General features: G+C 33.8%; 1 protein-coding gene across 1 annotated transcript in view; it reads right to left on the bottom strand.

Moving 5' to 3' along the window:
* Nucleotides 1-1,748: 1,748 nt before the first annotated feature.
* The window catches only part of LOC114326454 (protein bicaudal C), an 84,235-nt gene continuing 65,617 nt past the window's right edge, over nucleotides 1,749-20,366 (bottom strand). The window contains exons 9-11 of the mRNA XM_028274833.2: nucleotides 18,677-18,921; nucleotides 15,470-15,770; nucleotides 1,749-10,704 (exon numbers count right to left, since the gene is read on the bottom strand). Coding sequence (XP_028130634.1) covers nucleotides 10,595-10,704; nucleotides 15,470-15,770; nucleotides 18,677-18,921 — 656 coding nt within the window. The 3' untranslated portion in view covers nucleotides 1,749-10,594. The remainder of the gene's footprint in view (nucleotides 10,705-15,469; nucleotides 15,771-18,676; nucleotides 18,922-20,366) is intronic.

The following is a 20,366-nucleotide window of genomic DNA, read 5'->3' on the forward strand; positions in this document are numbered from 1 at the left end:
AAACGTGTAAATTTTAAACATAACTGTTACTGTGACCGGTAAACGAAGAAGGAAAAGTAGTGTAATGTGGAAAAAACAAAAAAACATTTTTTAGGTGTCAACGTGTATTAATTAAAACAACAATAGGACAAACAACACTATAAAATATAACAAAGAAATAAAAACAACTACTTAGTGACGACTTAAATGTTCAATTTATGGCCCATAATTTCTGATGCAAGTATTTACTCTTTACGAGTATATTGAACGCCAGTCTCAATTTCTGCTCTCGCAATGCTTTGCATGGCGTTTCCTACTCTCTGGATCATGTATTCTCGAGTAGTGGACCTAGCGGCAAAAACAAGGTCTTTAATCCGCCCCATAAATAAAAGTCTAATACAGTTAAATCTGGTGATCTGGCTAGCCAAAAAATAGGCTTCCGCGTCCTATCCATCTATCAGCGAATGACTCATCTAAAAAATCTCTTACTACTAAGGAAAAATGCGTGGGACAACCATCGTGCCGAAACAACATGGACCTACGAACTGCTAGCGGTACATCTTCCAGAAGAAGAGGCAATTCATTCCTTAAATAAATTAGATAGCGTTCACCAATAATAGCATTATCGAAAAGAAAGGGTCCAATTATCTGACTATTACTAGATTTAACTGTTTGGTGTGGGGACGGTTTGGTATTTCACTTTTATTTAGGTATGGGGACGGATTAAAGACCTTATTTTTGCAGTTAGGCCTACTCGAGAAAAATGATCCAGAGAATACGAAACCCCATTCAAAGCATTTCGAGAGCAGAAATTAAGACTGCCGTTCAATCTACTCTTGAAAGAGTAAATGCTTAAATCAAAAATGATGGGCAATAATTTGAACATTTAAGTCGTCACTAAGTAGTTGTTTTTATTTCATTGTTATATTTTATAGTGTTGTTTGTCCTATTGTTGTTTCAATTAATACACGTTGACACTTAAAAAATGTTTCTATGTTTTGTCCACAGCACACTACCTTTCCTTCTTCGTTTACCGGTGACAGTAACAGTTATGTATCAAATTTACACGTTTGTTAAGATATCTCGAGATAGAAAAAAGGTATCGACATGCGGTTTTCGCTATTCTGTTGCTAATTTGATCTAATTTTGTAACACAGGATTAAAAATGCATACTTATATTTAATATTTTCCAAAGAAAACTAGATTTCTGAAAATAATTAAATAACGCCTCCTAGCTGGCATATTACTTAATAGGCTATTTCGAAATTATAACTCTTACATTGACGAAAAAAAGCTGTTTTCAACAAGACCAAGTTTGCAAAATTCGATTTAGCAGAACCGGACTTACAGCAATTTTTTCATAACAAGGTTCCCACTCACCCCCACCTCTTATTTGCAAAGGTAGACTTAAACTTGTGAAATAAAATATGCGCAGAATTTTATGAAGACTATGATGATCAGATTTCCAGTGTCCTTTCATTAGGCAAATTTTGTAAAATTTTGATTTTTTAATTTTTTTATATTTAATTACGCCCTCTAGCGGTGAACCTACAATTATGAAAATAATTTCCATGCTTTTTCCGAGGCAACTTTTGTTATAAATATTTTTTCTCAAAGCTGGACTATAAACGGTTCCTGAGATATGGCCGAGAGCCATTCTTATTGGGACACCCGGTAAAAACCATTCTGACAAAAAATTATGGTGTTTAGTCGCACAGGTAGACCGCATACTATAGTGGCACCTCGACGAATTATAAGCAAACAACACATTTCAGCAAATATGATTTATTTTCATGTAGTAGTAGCAATTCTTAAAACTATTTTTTACATTCGTTAAGTACTTAACTATAAAGACAAAAGTTTCAATTCATATGCAATAAAAATCTAATCAATCATCAATAAAGTAAAGTGAAAAACAAATTAAAACTTTTGTTTACATCATCATAATACATATAAAAACCTACAACTACAAAAATTGTTTCAATAAATAGAATAATTTAATAATAAATACAGTAATTGATTTCAATAGGCACATAAAATATCACAATCAGCTAATGTAAAAATAAAAAAATAATGTATAAAAAACAAGAGAAATGGGAAACATCGAACAATGAATTTTTTTAATACGACAAACAATATTTTATTAAAACATTCACAAAATGATGTTTTAATAAATAGTTAGTAAACAAAAAACACTAATTTTAAGTTCAGTTTGTTACAAAAATTATCTCTTGCAGATTCAAAATATTCTAATAGCGAAATTTCTATAGTCTTTAGGGGAAGTGTGCTTTAAATGGATTTCTTTTACATATAAGGGATTATCAACATATTGTCAAATATTGCTTAGTAGTATCATTACAGACTTATCTAGCTTATATAAATGTGGTTTTAAAAAATTGCAGGATACCGTTTTCTCAGTATTGTTACAACGAGAAGAACCAAACTTACTGTTGGATTTGCAGACGATAACGATCTACTAGGAAACACCAGTTGAAGCATAAAGGGTGCTTTCTTCAGGTTCGAGAATAAAGCAGAGAAGATGGGAAAGCAATGAAAACAAAACTAAATATATGTCATGAGTCGCAATAGCTCAAATAGAGGTAGAGTCGGACAGAACATCAATATCGATGACTTTAACTTTGAGCGTGTCAGAGTATTTAACCAGATACAAAGATACAACTATATCCCAGGCAACCAAGTGACGTCAATAACGTCGAGGAAACGTCAGCTTTTGGTTGAATATATACACGTGTTTGAACATTACGTCGTATAAACGTCTTTTGTAGGTGGTTTTAAATAAGTAAGTCGAATGACGTTAAAATACGTTTAAAAATACGTTTTCATTTCAGACAGTCCAAGTCTGACGTCACAAAAATAGGAGGAGCTTAACGGGTAATTGCTTATAACAATGTTGAATATTGACGTTTATAAACTTAAATTGTCATAAGAAATTTTTCATTTATTATTTACGTGCTTTGTGTGGTAAAAAGGACTTTTCATTTAGATATTTAGTTGAAGAAACGTGTTAATTAAGAGATTTTTATTCGTTTTTCTCAAGTGAGTAGTGAGTTAGTTTAATGCAATTGTTCTTCTTGAAAACGGTTTGAGGTTATGTGTTTTGTTTTGGTGAATATTTTCTGTTAATGAACTAATTATGTGTTATCGAGTTTAAATAAATTAGTTTGTTAATAAGTTATTTATTAGTTTATATGTTGTTTCATTTTTGACACAGTAAGTATACCATAGCTTATAAGCTAAATTTAAAACAGTTAAATGAAAAATAGCAATACCAACAATACCCATACGAACAATTATTATTGTGTATTTTTAAAACCATAAAATGAAAATTAATCTAAAAAAACGACATAAAAACTACGTTTTTTATATCACCTATTTAAATCGTGATAAAAATGTCGTCAGTTATGGTGGGAGATATTTACGTGACTATCGTCGTCGAAAAAACGTGACAAACTGACGTGGTTTGGTGATAATTATGACGTCTTTTCAACGTTTTGTAAACGTTATTTGGTTGCCAGGGATAAGACAATCATACGACCCGTAGAGATTTATGGTAACGAAACATGGACGATATCAAAGGAAAACCAAGAGCTACTACTTGTTTGAGAAACAAAAATCCAAAGGAAGATCTTTGGCCCTGTGCTTCTCCAGAAGAAGAAAGACATTCCAGAAGACTCCAATGGGCAGTACACCTCAGAAGAAATTCGCACGAAGGAATAGTAAGGCTGGTATGGAAAGAATTTCAAACTGGAAGACCACGTGGATGACCTCAACTTCGGTGGAGAGATAGTATAGCAGAAAACTTTAAAGCTATGGGCGTGGAAAATTGGATGGATATTGCTAGATACCCCTTTAAGAGGAATATAGCAATAATTGTAGAGATAATTCAAGATACATAGTTTGAAATCACAAGAGATTTCAGACAAAGCAAATCGTGCGCTATATTTAATTTAATTCTTAAGAAAGTTGTTAGGAAATTACTCACTACAACTCAGTGGAATTTACCCAACAGCTCTTCTACAAGACTACACAAGTCCTTACCTATGCTAACTACATCTAATTGTAGAAGGTAATAAGGCTTGAAATTAAGTTCGCCCTCCTAGCCGAAGAATATCTTTATCATAACCGAGTAGCATATGTCCAAACTGAAGACGGTTGCACAAAGAGACTGCTCATACAACTTGGAGTAAGACAGGGCTGTGTATTATCGCCAATTGTTTTGAATTTATATTCCGAGAAAATATTGAAGTCTTGACAGACCAGTAGGAATCGAAATTGGTGCAGAAACAATCAATAACATCAGATATGCTGATAATACAGCCCTTCCCTCAGAAAGTGTGGATGTGGTGACTTCTCTTTAATATACCTTTAGAAAAGGCTATAAGAGATGCAGAGTTACACGATAGCGGAACAAACTTTAATAAGTCAATACAGATTTTGACTGACGATTGGGATTTGATTGCACTAACCACAGGACTTAAAGAGATAGTTTCCACCTTCTTAACGGCCTAACAAAATATGGGTCTTAAAATAAAACTGGAAAAAACCAAAATGTTGGCATCGATTCCAAATAACAGAGATAGATCTAGAAACGCCAAACAAAACTTCAGACTATATAGAAACTCATGAAACTCCAGAAACATATCCAAAAAACATATCCAAAACAAATCGTCTGCTCCTCTTCGAAATGAAGATACTAAGAAGAATAATGGTCACAGTCTATGAGAATGATATCTGGAAAAGTGACATAATTTCGAATAGTACGAGAAGTATAAAGAAATAGTAAATCGTAGAGATGTAATATCTTTCATAAAAATAGGTAGGCTTAGATGGGCTGGACATGTGTCAAGAGCAAATGAAAATTACCCACCCAGAGAAGCCCTATTAGCAGTACCAGTAGGAAATAGGTGTAGAAGTAGGCTAAGACTAAGATAGAGGGACGGTGTGGACGATAACACGAGGAAAATCGGAGCAGCAAATTGGCAATGGTTGGTGATGAACAAAAACGACTGGCGAAATAGACTGAGTAAGGTAGAGGCTAAGGCTGTACCACCACTGATGATGATATAAGATAATTTTCAAAGTTATTGTTATATTATTCCCTTATAGATCCATCAAGCACACACTTCCACTAGTATGTAATTTAATAAATAAAAGGCATCTTTGAACAGTTACAATATTTGGCTTATCACAGTAATACGTTACAAAAATCAAGAGAGATTAGAGTATTCTTATTTTTGGCAGCTTATTCCTTGAATTCAAGAAAATATTATGTGTAATATGCAACACAAATGAGCTGCAATTACAAAAAATACCACTCATTCTAGTACTTATAAAAATGTTATGTAATTTTTAAGTACAAATAATATGAATACCCAAATACTATCGGAAATTATTTGAATTAGAACATTTGGGCAGCTTATTTTTGGTCAGACAAAACATAAACATTTATGCTGTTAAAATTACTTTATATCAGGTATTTTCTCGAAACAGTTTTGAAAATATTTTTTTATATTTAAAAGGTACTCTACGAGCTACCCAAATTGTTTATATATAATAAATTGTATAATAAAAATGTATAGATTATTTTTTTTATTAAAATAGAATACTTCGTGAAATATTCAAACATTTTCAAGATTTAAATAAAGAACAGTATATTTATTTTTATAAATGGTTTCCTTCTAAAGTATTTTGAAAATGGAAAATGATAACGCAAAAACTACTGCAGACAAGATATTGAGAGGGTCTAAGACATGGCGATCCACCTTTCCCTTCGTTATTTAACTTCGCTTTAGAGCGGTTAGGAAAGCACTAGGTACCAGAATGAACAAGTGGCTTCGCTGACCAGGGAACGACGGTAGTGATTTTTTAAACTGTAGTGAACTTTTACTGACGATGTCGACACAACTGCACAATCCACCAGAGATGCAAAAGATTGCATCTTTGTCCTTTCTTGCTTCTTTCCTATTCTTTCTTTTCTCTTCCTTCTCTCTTCTCTAATTCTATCTCTGCTTTGTCTTTTCATCTACTTTTACTCTAGTTCTTTCCGTGTATGTTATAGCATGTTTTGTATCGTTTTGGGACAGTCAATGGGGAAGAACCTTCTACATCCGACCTACACAGACTGCCCCATCTAAATGTCAGAATGAATGGGTGGACGAGTAAGTGTGTATGGACGGAGTTGCTCGTAACTGCCAACTGACATTATCTGGTTAGTTCCATCATGGGTTGGGGGCCACCCCGGTCGACCTACCCGCGCACGGGTTGAGCTAGACGGTCGCTTCACCGGCCTGTCTGGTGCGGGGCGTGGGCAGGGCCGGTCGGGCGACCAACAATCCGTGGATTGCACGCTAAGAGTGCCAGAGGGGAGCTATGAGTAAGGTCGACGGGTCAGATATGCTCGCTAAGAGCGGTTCCAGACCCGTCGGCTGGAGAATGAGGAGGTGGGTTTAGTCGGTAGGCGGCTCGTGATATAGACAGGACGGGCCGAATCCGACACACCTAGTACACCTTCCCAGACAGTCTTAAGAAGTTTCCCACCTCCCAAAAAAAAAAGAGAGAGATGCAAAAGAAAAGTAGCGGGACCAGGGAAATTGGCCTTAAGGTCAACGAAGATAAGACCAAGTATATGTATAATTGGACGTAAGCAGATGTCATGACTTAACAAGATTCGGGATTGGTCAGGAATAGGCAGCGCCGCACCACTATTCCGATTAGCAAAAGAAGATATGGACAATAAAATTTAGGTGCCATCGAAATGATAGGAGAGTGAAGTGCTAACAGATGTTCAAAGCCTGATGAGTATTATATTAGGCTATTAGTAGAGTATTATTAAAGCGGCTTTGGGGTTATAGCAGGGTAGTCTGCTATCTCTAGGGCCATTCAGGCTGAGTCGACCTGGAGCGTGTATATATTTTTAATAAAGTCTAGATGTTCTCCCCGGCGCTGGGATTCCATGCCCGGTCTACCTGCGTGGAAGTCAGACATCCTACCTCCTGAGCTGTCCAGCCCGGTTGAGTATTATACCTTGGAGAAAAGTGGCTGTAGCTTCATTTAAAAAATATGCAGAATTGACTTGTATTCAATTAGGTCTCTTTGGATATGGATAATATAAAATAACGTTTTAAAAGGAAACCACCGACATTGATTTATCATTTAGAGTCCGTCATATAATTTAAGTTTAATTATAAACACATCAGTTTAAGCTTATCATATACAACCGACACTTTACAATCATCATCTTATAAACGACACTTACGATACATCTTACACATATATATTAACATATAAAAATAAATAAATGTCACAACAATGAAAAAAATTCCTCAAAATATTAAACTACGATAGAGTATATTTAGACGTAGAAAATCTAGAAAAACAATATGTTTCTAAGAGCCCGTACACATAACAGCACTTAACGCAGAGTTTTACCTGATAAAACCCCTGAAAACCTGTACAACAAAACGTTTAGCAAAACAAAACAGGTAAAACGCCGCGTTAATCGCCCTCATGTGTACAGGGCCTAATATGTGAACTTCTTGTTTAAAATTAAGTCAAAACGGCAACAGGTGCATGTTTTCAAAAAATTGATAGTGTGTGAAACATTTATTAAAAATCAGCTAGGTACTTTCAGCGTCTCAAAATGCCATCATCAGAATGATGAAAGTACTTAGCTGGTTTTTAGTAAATGTTTTACACACTATCAGTTTTTTGAAAACATACACCTGTTGCCGTTTTGATTTATATAGGAGTGTGCACAAGTCATACAGTCTTTTTCTATTGTTTAAAATTGACCGGATAAGCTTTTTAGATGGGAAGAAGGTCGTTAGTAGAGTGTAAACTCTTGTTTTGCACTCAGATAAGAACATTTTGTTCGACATGATGTTATAAAAATAGTTGAAGTCTCTGTATAATTTGAAGTGTAAATGGTCAAAATTAATTTTAGCACATACGCGATATGGCCTGCTTTAACGGTAAAAAGTAAAAACTAAATATTTTTAATTACATATTTAATAATCAGAACAACCAGTCGCCGCACTATATCTTAAAGCAGAACTATCGAAAACTTTTCAAATTTCAGTAAAATGCTTATTTTTCAATTGGTGGCCTATTTACAAATGATATAAACTAAGATGTCACAGACAAACGGCAACACAAATAGGTTAGAACATTCTTTAATAAAATCTGTTAAAAGAGAAACAATTGTAAATAAAACTATATGTAAGAACTTACACCAGATACGCTTTTAAATAATCTGTTAAATCTATTCTTCCCGTTCTGTGGCCGACTCAGTAAACAAGAATTGCACAATCAATTCACAGAAACATTGCTTTCCTATGGGTGCCATCTGCCATCTCATATTGGAATCACGAGAAATGATCTGGGAGATAAATATGCACGAGAAACCTTAGAGGACGCAACTATTGAGATCTGTCCAAAATCTCCAGCGATAGATCTCAAATAATATCTCCACTACAAAATAATTAACACGAGGAACATATTGCACAAAAAACAGGCGAAATTTCCAACAAGATCACTGAATATGAAAAAAAAAATTTGGGCATGATAATAATAGTTTCACATTTTATACCGCTAACGCGGCTTTGGGATTATAGCAGCATAGTCTGCTATCTCTATGGGGGATTCGAACGCCAACCGCGTATTTCCGTTTACGTGTTCATTTCAAGACAGTGCGGTTTTGAAATAGACACCGAAACGGTAATACATATTCAGTTCCAAAAAGGTGTTGATTTGAAAGAGCCAATCTCCGAAATGAGTACGGGTTTGTACCTAAACATGTGTCGTATGAATGCTACAAACAAGTGCATAGAACTAGATTTATTCGTTGCAAGTGCTGTTTATCAACTTGGCTTTGAGGGTTGTGTTGTGTAATTAAACCAATTTATAAATCAATTAATAAACGTAATGGAGCAGTTTAAAAGTATTTGAAGAAAACAGTAACTATAAGTGCAAAATTCAGTGTTTGTTATTTTATACCGGTAATTACGAAGACATTTCTACTTATATTATTAACAAAATTTCTGCAGAAACCAAAACAAATTGGATAATGAAGAGGTGCTATCCTACATCTATACGATTTGAGTTTCGCAAGATATGTTTGTCAGCTAGCAAGAAAGAACAAGTAAAAAACACAGAATAAAAGGAGCAACTAGAAACTTCAATTGCAAGGCAAATGTAAGTATCTATTAAATTTTTGAAAGCAACAAGCAGTACTTTAAAAACCTGACCATTATTAAAAAGAGGTTTAAATGTTGTGATAGACATTAATCTCACTCATTCACATAGAGTAAATGTGGCTCAGTCTTTAAGTTTACTACGTTGCTGTGACGACACAAAGCAGTTATTTATATCATATTTTGAAGCTGCCATGATAGTAGCAGCAGCAAAATCATGTCATGAGTTCAGTATTATGAAAAATTGTGAGGAAAATGTTTATGTGATGTTAGCTAATGCTTAAAAAAATCTTCTTGATCGTCAAGTAAGTTATTTGTATGAATAATGGCGACTAAAAAATTACGGTAGCAGAGACAGTATGGATATATTAGAAATTTTAAAAATAAAACAGATAGAACTTCTCGCATTCACATTCAACATTAGATTGTTTGTGAAGGAAGATCCTATTATTTGTGTTTTGGTTACTCCAATACTGCAAAGAGTTTACTTAGCTCTTAGCTGGGTTAGCTGATGAAATGGTATTTATCGATACAAGTAGATCATGTGATCAAACTAACATATGCGTAACTTTTATACTTGCGGCTACTAAGGTTGGTGCATTAATAGATACCTATATATAGCTGTAATTTTTTATACACAAGTCAACCACAGCATAATAAAATTATACTGTTGCTTTTCAAACAGCTGAACAATAATTTTTCAGCTGAAATATGTTTTTAATAGAATACTAAAGTTTTATTGCTCATTATTAAAAAATGTATACGTATCATAATAGTTTATTTTAATACAGGATATTTCGGTACTACTTTGAGTTCTTTGAAAATTTATTAACAAAAATAGAAGAAAATTATGGTGACAAAATTGTTTTGTTTCGACAGATCCTACGAATGATATTTGTTATTCTGTAGATAGGAACCATTTGTGATAAAGAATTCAAATAAAATAAAATAACGTTATAATTTAACAAGTAATTGTGATCATTTTACGCGCTAAGTTCTTTTACAAACCAGTGCGCATTTCAAAATTAAACGTCTTGAAATGCACACGTGTTTGGAAGCATATAAGCTCCGCCGTTCCAGTGCCTATTTCAAAACTACCCTGTCTTGAAATGAACACGGAAACGTAAATACGCTCCCCGACCTATCTGCATGGAAGTCAGACATCCTACTGCCTGAGCTATCCGGCCAAAACATATTTTAAGTAATCGATTAAATAATTTAATATCTTGTAAACACCAATTTCCATGTTATACACATGGTTTTCCAAATATCTTTTTAAATAGCTTAATATTTTGAAGGATTTTTTCACAACATATTAAACAACAACTTTTGTTGCTTATTTGAGTATTTCAATCTATGAATTTTGTTAAGTATCTTATTCATATTTTCGTTTGTATAGTACCTTACCACTTAGTTTCATTGGCTGGTTGATAAGTGTTCGTCATTTTCGATGGTGAATTCTTCCGTTCTGCACCCGGAGCCGCCGAAAATGAACTGGATCTTCTGTTGAGTTCTGAATTAAAGTTACATAATGTTATAAAATTGAATTATCTGACCAATTGGAAGAATTATATGAAAGATTACCTAGAAATGACATAATAGTACCTGTTGGCGACTTTAATGCAAAAGTAGGCGCATAATAAGGAAGTAGCATGCAGCAAAGAAACTATTCATGACGAGATAAACGATACCGGAATAAAATTATGCCACCAACAGCAATATCAAACAGTTGCATTATAGGCACAAACTTCATGAACAGAAGAGAACATAAAGTAACATGGCTGATACCTGCCACAATGATGGCAATCAAATAGATCGCATAATATCTAAAAAATGAAAAGCAATAATAATGCCTAACATCAGATAATATAGAGGAGCAAACGCAGACAAACTGAAGGTAATTATAGAAAGTAAAAATAGAGAGAACAAGATAAAACAAAAGAAGATGGAACCTGGAGAAGTTAAGATTACAGGAACTAAGAGAACAATATGAGACAACCCTAAAAGAAAATCTAACAGAAGCAAATAACACAGAGGAAATATGGAGAAATATAAAATAATCCATTTTGAATTCTGCTAAAGAGGTGCTAGGACGGAAGGAAATAAAGAGAAGAAAAGAATGATTCGATACAGAATGCGAAATTAAAATCAAATAGAAAAACCAAGCAAGAAATAAATGGATATCAACTAAAGAAGAATATCATTGAAATGAATACAAAGAAAAAAATAAAGTAGCAGAGCCATGCAAAGCTTTTTGCAAAAGCAAAAAAAGTTGTGGATTGAAGAGTTATTAAAGGACCTATAAAAGACTAGTTACGACAACGATAAACTATTAAAATACCTAAAAGTTCAACAAAGGAAAGTCAGACCAGTGGTTAAAATTGACAACAGATCATGGAAAACACACCTTATAGAACTATATCGATGCAAAGAAAGCCTGAAGAAGAAGAATGCGCAATGGAAGATATGAGAGACAATGAAATAGAGATACCAACATATGATAAATATTTATATACGATTATAAAAGTTAGACAGAAAAAAACACCTAGCCCAGATGAAATTCCCAACGAGCTAATTAAATACGGAGAGAAGAATTATTAACAAACATCTATATCCTATATGTTAAAATATGAGAAGCAGAAAAAACGCCCGAGGATTGGAAAGAAGGCAGAATTAAACCAATATTTAAGAAAGGAGAAGTAACAGACTGTAACAACTGTAGAGGAATATCTCTACTGAGTACAACATACAAAATTCTAACATCCCTCATCATACACAAACTGACTCAATTCACAGAGACAAAACCTTTGACTGTACCGAAAAATCAAGATAATTATACCGGCAACGCAAATCAGTTTACCAAAAATGACTATCTATGGATCTCGAGCTAAAGTAACAATCGAAGAGGGTAGCACAAAATCAGTTGCAATAGAAACAGGAGTGCGACAAGGCGATTCTCTGTCAACCACACTTTTCAACATAGGAGTAGAAAGAACAGTCAAGGCCAGCGGAATTAAAGGAACTATAGCCCACTCTTCAACACAAATAGTAGCATATGCAAATGGGATATTTCTTATGAGAAGAGACAAGGAAAGGTGAAAAGAAGCAGTAACCCTGGTAAATTAAGCACAGAAAAGAGGTTTAGAAATTAACGAAGGAAAAACAAAATATCTACTCTGCTCTATGTAGAAGAGAAGACAACAAGACGAGAAAAATCAAGATATAAAACTGCACTTTTGAAAGAGTTCAACAATTTAAATATTTGGGAGTAATTGTGAATGGCAAAAATAAAAGAAGTGAATAAGTAACAGAGTGAATACCATCAGGCAAGAAAACATACGGAGAAGAGGACGACCACCGACTAGATGGACCATGATACAAGGACGCATTACCGTAAATTTGATACAAGGAGCTCAAGATAGAAACAGGCGGAACATTTTACGGGAGGCCTACGTTCAGCAGTGAAAAAATAGAGGCTAATTGATGATTTTAATACTATTGATTTTATTATTTTTTATTAAGTACTTATTGTACCTATTATTACTATTAAATATTTTATTCGATTTTATGTCGATATGACCAAGGCTTTTGACAGAGTGCGATTAGGAGCGTGTTAGAAATAAAGTGAGAAAAAGGGCTGAACCACAGGCTAATTACCGTAGTACACGATATTAACAAACAATGTAAAATAAAAATAAGAATAAGACATTAAATTTGACAACAGAAGACATAGTTATAAACACAGGAATCCGTCAAAGCGATTCACTGAGCCCTTTCATATTTAATTTAATAATGGACAAAATAATAAAAAACCTTCCCAGACAGCTGGATTTAAGATGGGTAATACATTATTTAGAGTCGTTAGTCGTTTGCTACGCTGACGATGCTGTCCTTATCGCCGATTCTAAAGACAATCTACAAAGGCTACTTGCATGCATTTAATACTAACGCTAAAGAACTAAATATGCTCATCAACACTGAGAAGACTAAGTGCCTAGTAATTTCCAAAGAACCGATAAGATGTAAATTAGAAATTGACTCCAAAACTGTGGAACGGGTGAATCACTTCAAATATCTTGGAGCGGAAATAACAAGCTATGGAAATCTCTTAAAAGAGGTCAGATAACAACAGTGGCGGCTCGTGGCTTTAGAGACAGGGTCGGCAAGGTTTTGTCTCCATAGATAGGTATGCTATCTAATTAAAAGGCTTCAAATTCATAGGAGATTTTTGGTTTTTGTTCATTTTTATTTTTTTTATTTTTTTTTTTGTTTTTTCCTATAAATTTAGAACCTAAACCTGTTTATAAATTAACTCTAGACTATGTTGTTTCGAAGTAGCAAAATGGGTTATAACGTCATTGTAAAATTTATTATTGTTTTGGAGAGATTTTAAACGTTTTTTTTTTATTGACATTTGACACAAGCTTGACATTCTCTCTTGTTTCATGGTGTTTCGACAATACGTTTTGACTCTTTTAGACAAGAGAAATCCCGTTCATTTGAGGCAGAATTTGCCCACATTTGAGAACAATAATAATTTATTAATTTCGGGAACAGTTTGTTGTACATAATGAATTGCAGTATATAAAATTATACATATTTTGTAACTTATCCCACCTTCCGAAAATATTTGATTAAAGAATGATGGATAATTTTTAATGAACTTGTCTAATAGATATTTTGAAAATTCTTTGGCGTAACTTTTAAATTTTGAATCGTCAAAGAGGTAAATGACTTATGACAGTGAGTAAATAAAACTATATAGGGGTGCAATAGTTTTAACTTTTGCCTGCAGACCATACAATTCACCGGACATCAAGGCAGCGCTGTCATAAGTTTGCCTTGCCAATTTATTTTTGATATCAAAAAATTTTAATCTGTCGTTTAAAATACCAAAAATATATTCTGTCTTATGGCTTCTACTCACGTCTGAAAACCTAAAAACCTCTCATAAATATTAGACGTAACGCGTATCGAAGAACAATTGATAATTGTGAATGACATGTTACCTCTATCAGTAGTTTCGTCTACTTCTACCGAAAAAGATCAAAATGTAACTACTAATTGATTCTTTCATTCTGTGCTGTTTTAGGTACGCCGCTAAATCTCTTCGAGACAGAAAGTAAATTAGAAAATTCCAGATCGTATTTGTTAAATAATTTTATTTGTTCTCTATAATTAACTTGATTTAACGAATACTCCGATTCATTCTGTACCCTAAATGGTAATTCCTGACAACTTAAAAAAACTACAATATCAATAATTAAACGACGTAAAACTACTTATTTCATAGTTTCATTCCGGGCGCAGTACGTGGCTAGGTGCGTGCCTTACTGCCGTTTGCCAGATCACCTATCGGCAGATTGGTATCTTCCGGACTTGCCATTCAAATGAATACGGGGAATGTAAAATTGGTTGCATATCGGCTAATATTCCATAGCTTCTTATTAGAAGCAAATCGTCAATCTCGGGATGGCTTGCCGAAGCGGGCCTATCGCAATCGGGTGTATGGCTATAGTATCATTAATTTGAAAAGTCTCTTACGCACAGCGCACAGAGATCATCACTTAACGTATCGCATAGATCGAATTCTTTTAATAACAGTGAACAAAATTTAGTCTGTATTATCTCACAGATATTTTTTTATTTCACAAAAACGAATATCGTCAACTCTGATTAAATTAAATATTTAAAAAAATCTATAATGTGTTCATAAATGTGTGGGTCGGCGCTGCCGACCCTGACTAGCCGCCACTGGATAACAAATGATGAACGCAGCTAGAATCTCGGAATGACTGAAAGAAATCGTATGGAAGAACAAATATCTAAATACTGAAAGCACAATCAAAATATATAAGACAACAATAAGACCTATTATAACATAGGCGGCAGAAACAAGACCAGACACAAATAGAACGTTACAAATTAATGATGAAACTGTCACCTACGTGACAGAATAAGAAGTGAAGACATCAGACAAAAATGTGGAATGCAGGACATAGGAAGGTGGGTCAGACAGAGACGAAGATATTGGAACAAACATATAAAGAGAATGGATGACAGCAGAATCGTTAAAAGCGCAAAAACGAATAGCCCAGTAGCTAAAAGACCACGGGGTAGACCACCAAAACGATGGCGAGAATGCTGGACCTCATCGTCTGGGGAAGACTTGATGGCAATGAACAATCAGTAGCCTACTAGCATGATCGATCATGCTAGAAAGAAGAAGAAGAAGAGGAAGAAGAAATATTTAATTTATTACTGTTGTAATACTATACCTGATATCGCCAGCAATATTTTTCTTCGGACTCCGAATGTATTTATACCAATTTCAATAAGGTCTTTGTCAGTCAGAGTAGAAAATATCATCAAATCAATCTCGTGTGTTGTAAATAAATTGATGTATCTCTCAAGTCCTAATGAAGTCAACATGGTTGGTAAGTCAGGCCAATCGGAGGAGATCAGATTATTTAAAACGTGACTAGGAGTATGTTCTAATATGTTGCTGGTGTTCAAAGCTGCGCTAATATTGCTGTAGGAATTGGTTCTCTTGGGAGGTGTATTCCAGACTTCTTCTTCCTAAAATGACAAAAAACGAATATATGCAGTTTAAAAAGATCGTTTTGTGTCATCAAACTCTTTATGATAAGAAAAGAAGATATACTTGAATTGAATCGTTTATTTCAGAAAGGGTTCAAGTGACAAATCTTGACAAAATGAGTGCAAAAAATTATTTATTTTTCTTAAACAAATTAACAAAATACATTTTTAAAAAATACAACACTTTTTGACAAATACTCCAGGTTGTTAGGTAGAATTTTTATTTTATATAAAGTGATTGTTTGTTGAATGTAAACAGTGTGTAAACTTGATTTTCTCAAAAGTACATAGATACTTGTGACTTAACCCCTTTCTGAAATAAACGATTCAGTTAGGCGAGCGGCAGCTAAAGTAACGTTATATAGACCACGAAAATCAACTTTCAGGTGAATGACCAATTTTGTCGTTCTTGATATTTTCGAGGCCGCTGAATCCGAATATGAAGTTTATTTTTATCTAAAATTGATGGAACGTGTTCAAAAATCATATTTTATGCAAAAATTCGAAAAATCAATTTAGATGATTTATCAAATTTAATTCGCTGTATCTTTGGTTGCTGTATATATTTCCTTTCGATTATGCTGTATCATTAATATTTTAACATAAACTTGATTAAAAAGCTAAATTTCAAATTTTGACACTGAAGTTTTACGATTAAACTTTGCAATTCAGGAATCTTCACCTTTTACTTTAAAAAATGAATATCTTTAATTATAATAAAACTGGGAGATTGAAACAGGTCCCATTGTCTTCATACGGGTAAGAAATATTATATACTATACAAATTTCAGAAAAAAATTATAAAATGGAACAGAGTTGCAGCGAGTTAAACGCAAAAAAAGTGATATCATTTTTTTTTTATTTTTGGGGTAAAACTACGATTTTGACAATGTTCCCACACATAAAATTAAAAATAAACCGCATTTTCGTTTTCAGCACCATCAAAAACATAAAGTGTATTAGTGGTGAATGCTGAATGGTGGTTCACTTCTGTCAGTATCTCGATAAATAACCGTTTTTTGGGGTGTGCCGCTCATCTGTAAAGTCTATACATATCTTTTTCCTATTGCATATTTTGACTTGAAATTTTCCAGCAAACTTGCTTCATGTTTAAATGCTGTGTTGGTTAAAATTATAAAGTAAAAAATTTATCACTCAACGTTTTTAAGTAAACATAAAACTAACGAAATATGACGACAAAATGTTTAAAAGTTAACAACTCCTATTTTAATTTTTTTTTAAACAGGGCCGGCGATAACGGGCCTACAAGGGATGCAGTGCAGGCAGGCGCCTCTGCTTGGAGGGCGTCAAAATAAACTTTTTATGGCTGGTATTATACAAAATACCAATTAAAAAAACAAAGGGCACCTATGCTAGTTTTGCAGGCGGGCTCCTTATAACCTAGCAACGGTACTGTTTTCAAACATTTCGGACAAATCTCATTGTTATCTAAATACTTCAAAGGTGATACAGTCAAATTTCTAAAAGGAAATATTTACAGCGACCAAAGATACAGCGAGTTAAATTCAAAAAATCACCAAAATTGATTTGTCACATTTTAACTTAAAATTTGATTTTTGAACATGTTCCACCAATTCTACATAAAAATAAACTTTATATTCGAATTCAGCGACCACGAAAACATAAAGAATTACCAAAATTTGCCATTCACCTATCATAATCGCTTTTTCGATTTCTAAGTCTCAAATTAGGGGTGTGCCGCTTGCTTAAATGTAAGAACTGCAAGTAAACCAACCAGTTAGTGAGACAGTAAACCAACAACATAAGTTGCTTGTGCTTGACATTCAACTAAAAACCGACATTAAATCAAAATATCGGAGAGGATCACAAAAATCAATTAGTGGATGTTAAAAGATGATAAAGAAGGTCTATTCAGGGCAACAGTAGTAGAGAGAATGTGTTTGAATATGAAAGGAACCCTCAACACAATTTGGACGAAAATGGCTTGCATCATATAGATATACTGCTATTGAAATACTTGGAGAACGTCAGGAAAGAAATTTGAGGATAAAGAGACTTGGTGGGGGTTAAGCGAAGTACAAGAAAAAATAAAAGAGAAGAGAAAGTTATATAAAAAGTGGCAAGAAGATGGGTCGGATACAGATCTCAAAACTATACGGTCGCCAAAAAGGAAGCGAAAGTAGCAGTAGCAAAAGCTAAAGCAGAAGCGTATATATATATATATATATATATATATATATATATATATATATATATATATATATATATATATATGTATATATATATATATATGATCAACTTGAGACCTGGGAAGACGACAAAGATATATAAAATAGCCAAACAGAGAGCAAAGAAAGCAAAAAGAGTTTAATCAGATTAGATGTCTCCGATATGAAAATAATAAATGAATAATTCACGAAAAGCATGACAAAAGAGATGGAAAAAGTAGTTTGACAGATTATTAATGAATAATTTGACAGAAGTTGAGTTAACAGAAACAGTACCAGCAATGGTCACCAAAATAGCAACCTAGGAAGTGGTTCAAGCACTTCCAAAAATAAAAAAAGGAAAAGGAGGTGGACCAGATGATATTCCTGTGGAAGTGTGGAGAGACAGAAACAAGTTGGCTAACAGGTCTATTTAATAGAATTATGGAACCTTTAAAATTTTTCAGTATAATACCTATTGCTATTAAAAAGATGGGTTAATTTTTTGAAAGCATATTCACTTAAATTTTTACAGTGTTGAACTGTTATCAGGATTTCTTCAGATGCTTTGTTGCTTTTTGTTTCTAAGATAGCTTGCTTAACTTCTACAATGAGCACGGTCAAGATACAGATCGCCAAGTATAGATACGATAACAATCTATAAGTATAATTTGTTTTATAAAAAATCTACTATACCTTTTTTTGTCTCAAAGTATCAACAAGAGGTGTGGGACTAGTGTGACTTATGTAATAGCCGGACCAAGAATTGGTAGGCTGCCTGTAGGAGCCAGTTACAGCTTTGTTCTGCATGGCTCTGTATCCCGCCATTCTTTTGTTTTCTAAATCAATTGGAACCAAATTGTTTTTATCCTGTCTTCTATCGACAGATGTACCATGGTATCCTGGAGAGAAATTCATTTCTGAAAGTACCGATGACAGATCTGAAACAAATAAAGATACTCTACTTATAATATAAAGTACATATTAATAATATAAAGAATAAGATAAAATAAATAGGAAATACAGAAATAAAAAGTAAGGGAAAAGATACAACTGGTCATTGAATAGGGACTTTCAAATCACCATAGCGTCATCTGTTACATCTGATAAGGCTACAGGTACACCTGATAATCTATGGCCGGAATAAGCTCTTCAGGTAGCACAAGAGACTAGTTATTCCCGCCGCACACAATTAGGTACACCTGACAAGTCTAACTGTTTAAGCGTATCTATCAGGTGTAGCTGATAGTGGGTGGCCAGCTGTACTTATTCATATTGAATAAATTCCTCTACAGCTGAGACAACACTTATGGTTCATGCATGATGAATCATGCATCATTGATGATGCACCAACTCATTTTAGCATTCATTTACGTCGTAATTACTTACGATATTTTTATCCAACTCGTTGGATAGAAAGGGGTACAGAACAATGGCCTGCTTAATCGCCGGATTTAAATCCCCTAGATTTTTATGAGGCTAAGAGTTGAATCTTGTGTCACGTTACAGGGGATAATTTTGAACAGTTTTTGTAGCTTTGCGCGTATTTAAAATTTGTTTCGTAGAGTAGATTTGTAGAGTAGTTTCGAAAATGATTTTCTCGTAGAATACAATAACGCAATGACGAAATCACTTTATATAAAAAGTGTTTCCCAAATTTATTTGAACAGTGTACCTATTAATATTAAAAAAAAATTAAAGGCACTCGTGGGAGTGCCGACAGAAGTGAAAACTTCTTATACTATATAAATTACGAGCTCAATGCTTTTACCCCATCCTAAAAGAAGTGCTATACCTATATCATATACGATATACGCGATGCGTATGCCCTATGCTATTTATGTATACATACACATAATTTATATATGTACAAAATTTATTTGAGCGAAGTGATGACGGTCGCAAATTCAATACTTTTTCCCCATCCAAGAAGTGCACAACGTCCCTAAAGAAATGTTTAATTCAAAAATTTATTTCGTCGAAGCGATAACGGTCGCTAATTTACTACTTTTTCCCCATCCAAAAAGTGCACAACGTCCCTCAAGAAGTTTACACTTCAAATATTTATTTCGTCGAAGCGATTACGGCCCTAATTCAATACTTTTCTTCCATACAAAAAGTGCACAACGTCCCTATAAAAGTTTTCACTTAAAAAATTTATTTCGTCGAAGCGATGACGATCGCTAATTTAATCATTTTTCCTTATCCAAAAAGTGCACAACATCCCTCAAGAAGTTTTCACTTCAAAAATTGATTTCGTCGAAGCGATGAAGGTTCGCTAATATAATATTTTCCCCATAAAAAAGTGCACAACATCCCTCAAGAAGTTTCCACTTCAAAAATTGATTTTATCGAAGAGATGACGGTCGCTAATTTAATACTTTTT

This window comes from Diabrotica virgifera, chromosome 7, assembly GCF_917563875.1.
Source record: "Diabrotica virgifera virgifera chromosome 7, PGI_DIABVI_V3a".
Taxonomy (NCBI): Eukaryota; Metazoa; Arthropoda; class Insecta; order Coleoptera; family Chrysomelidae; genus Diabrotica; species Diabrotica virgifera.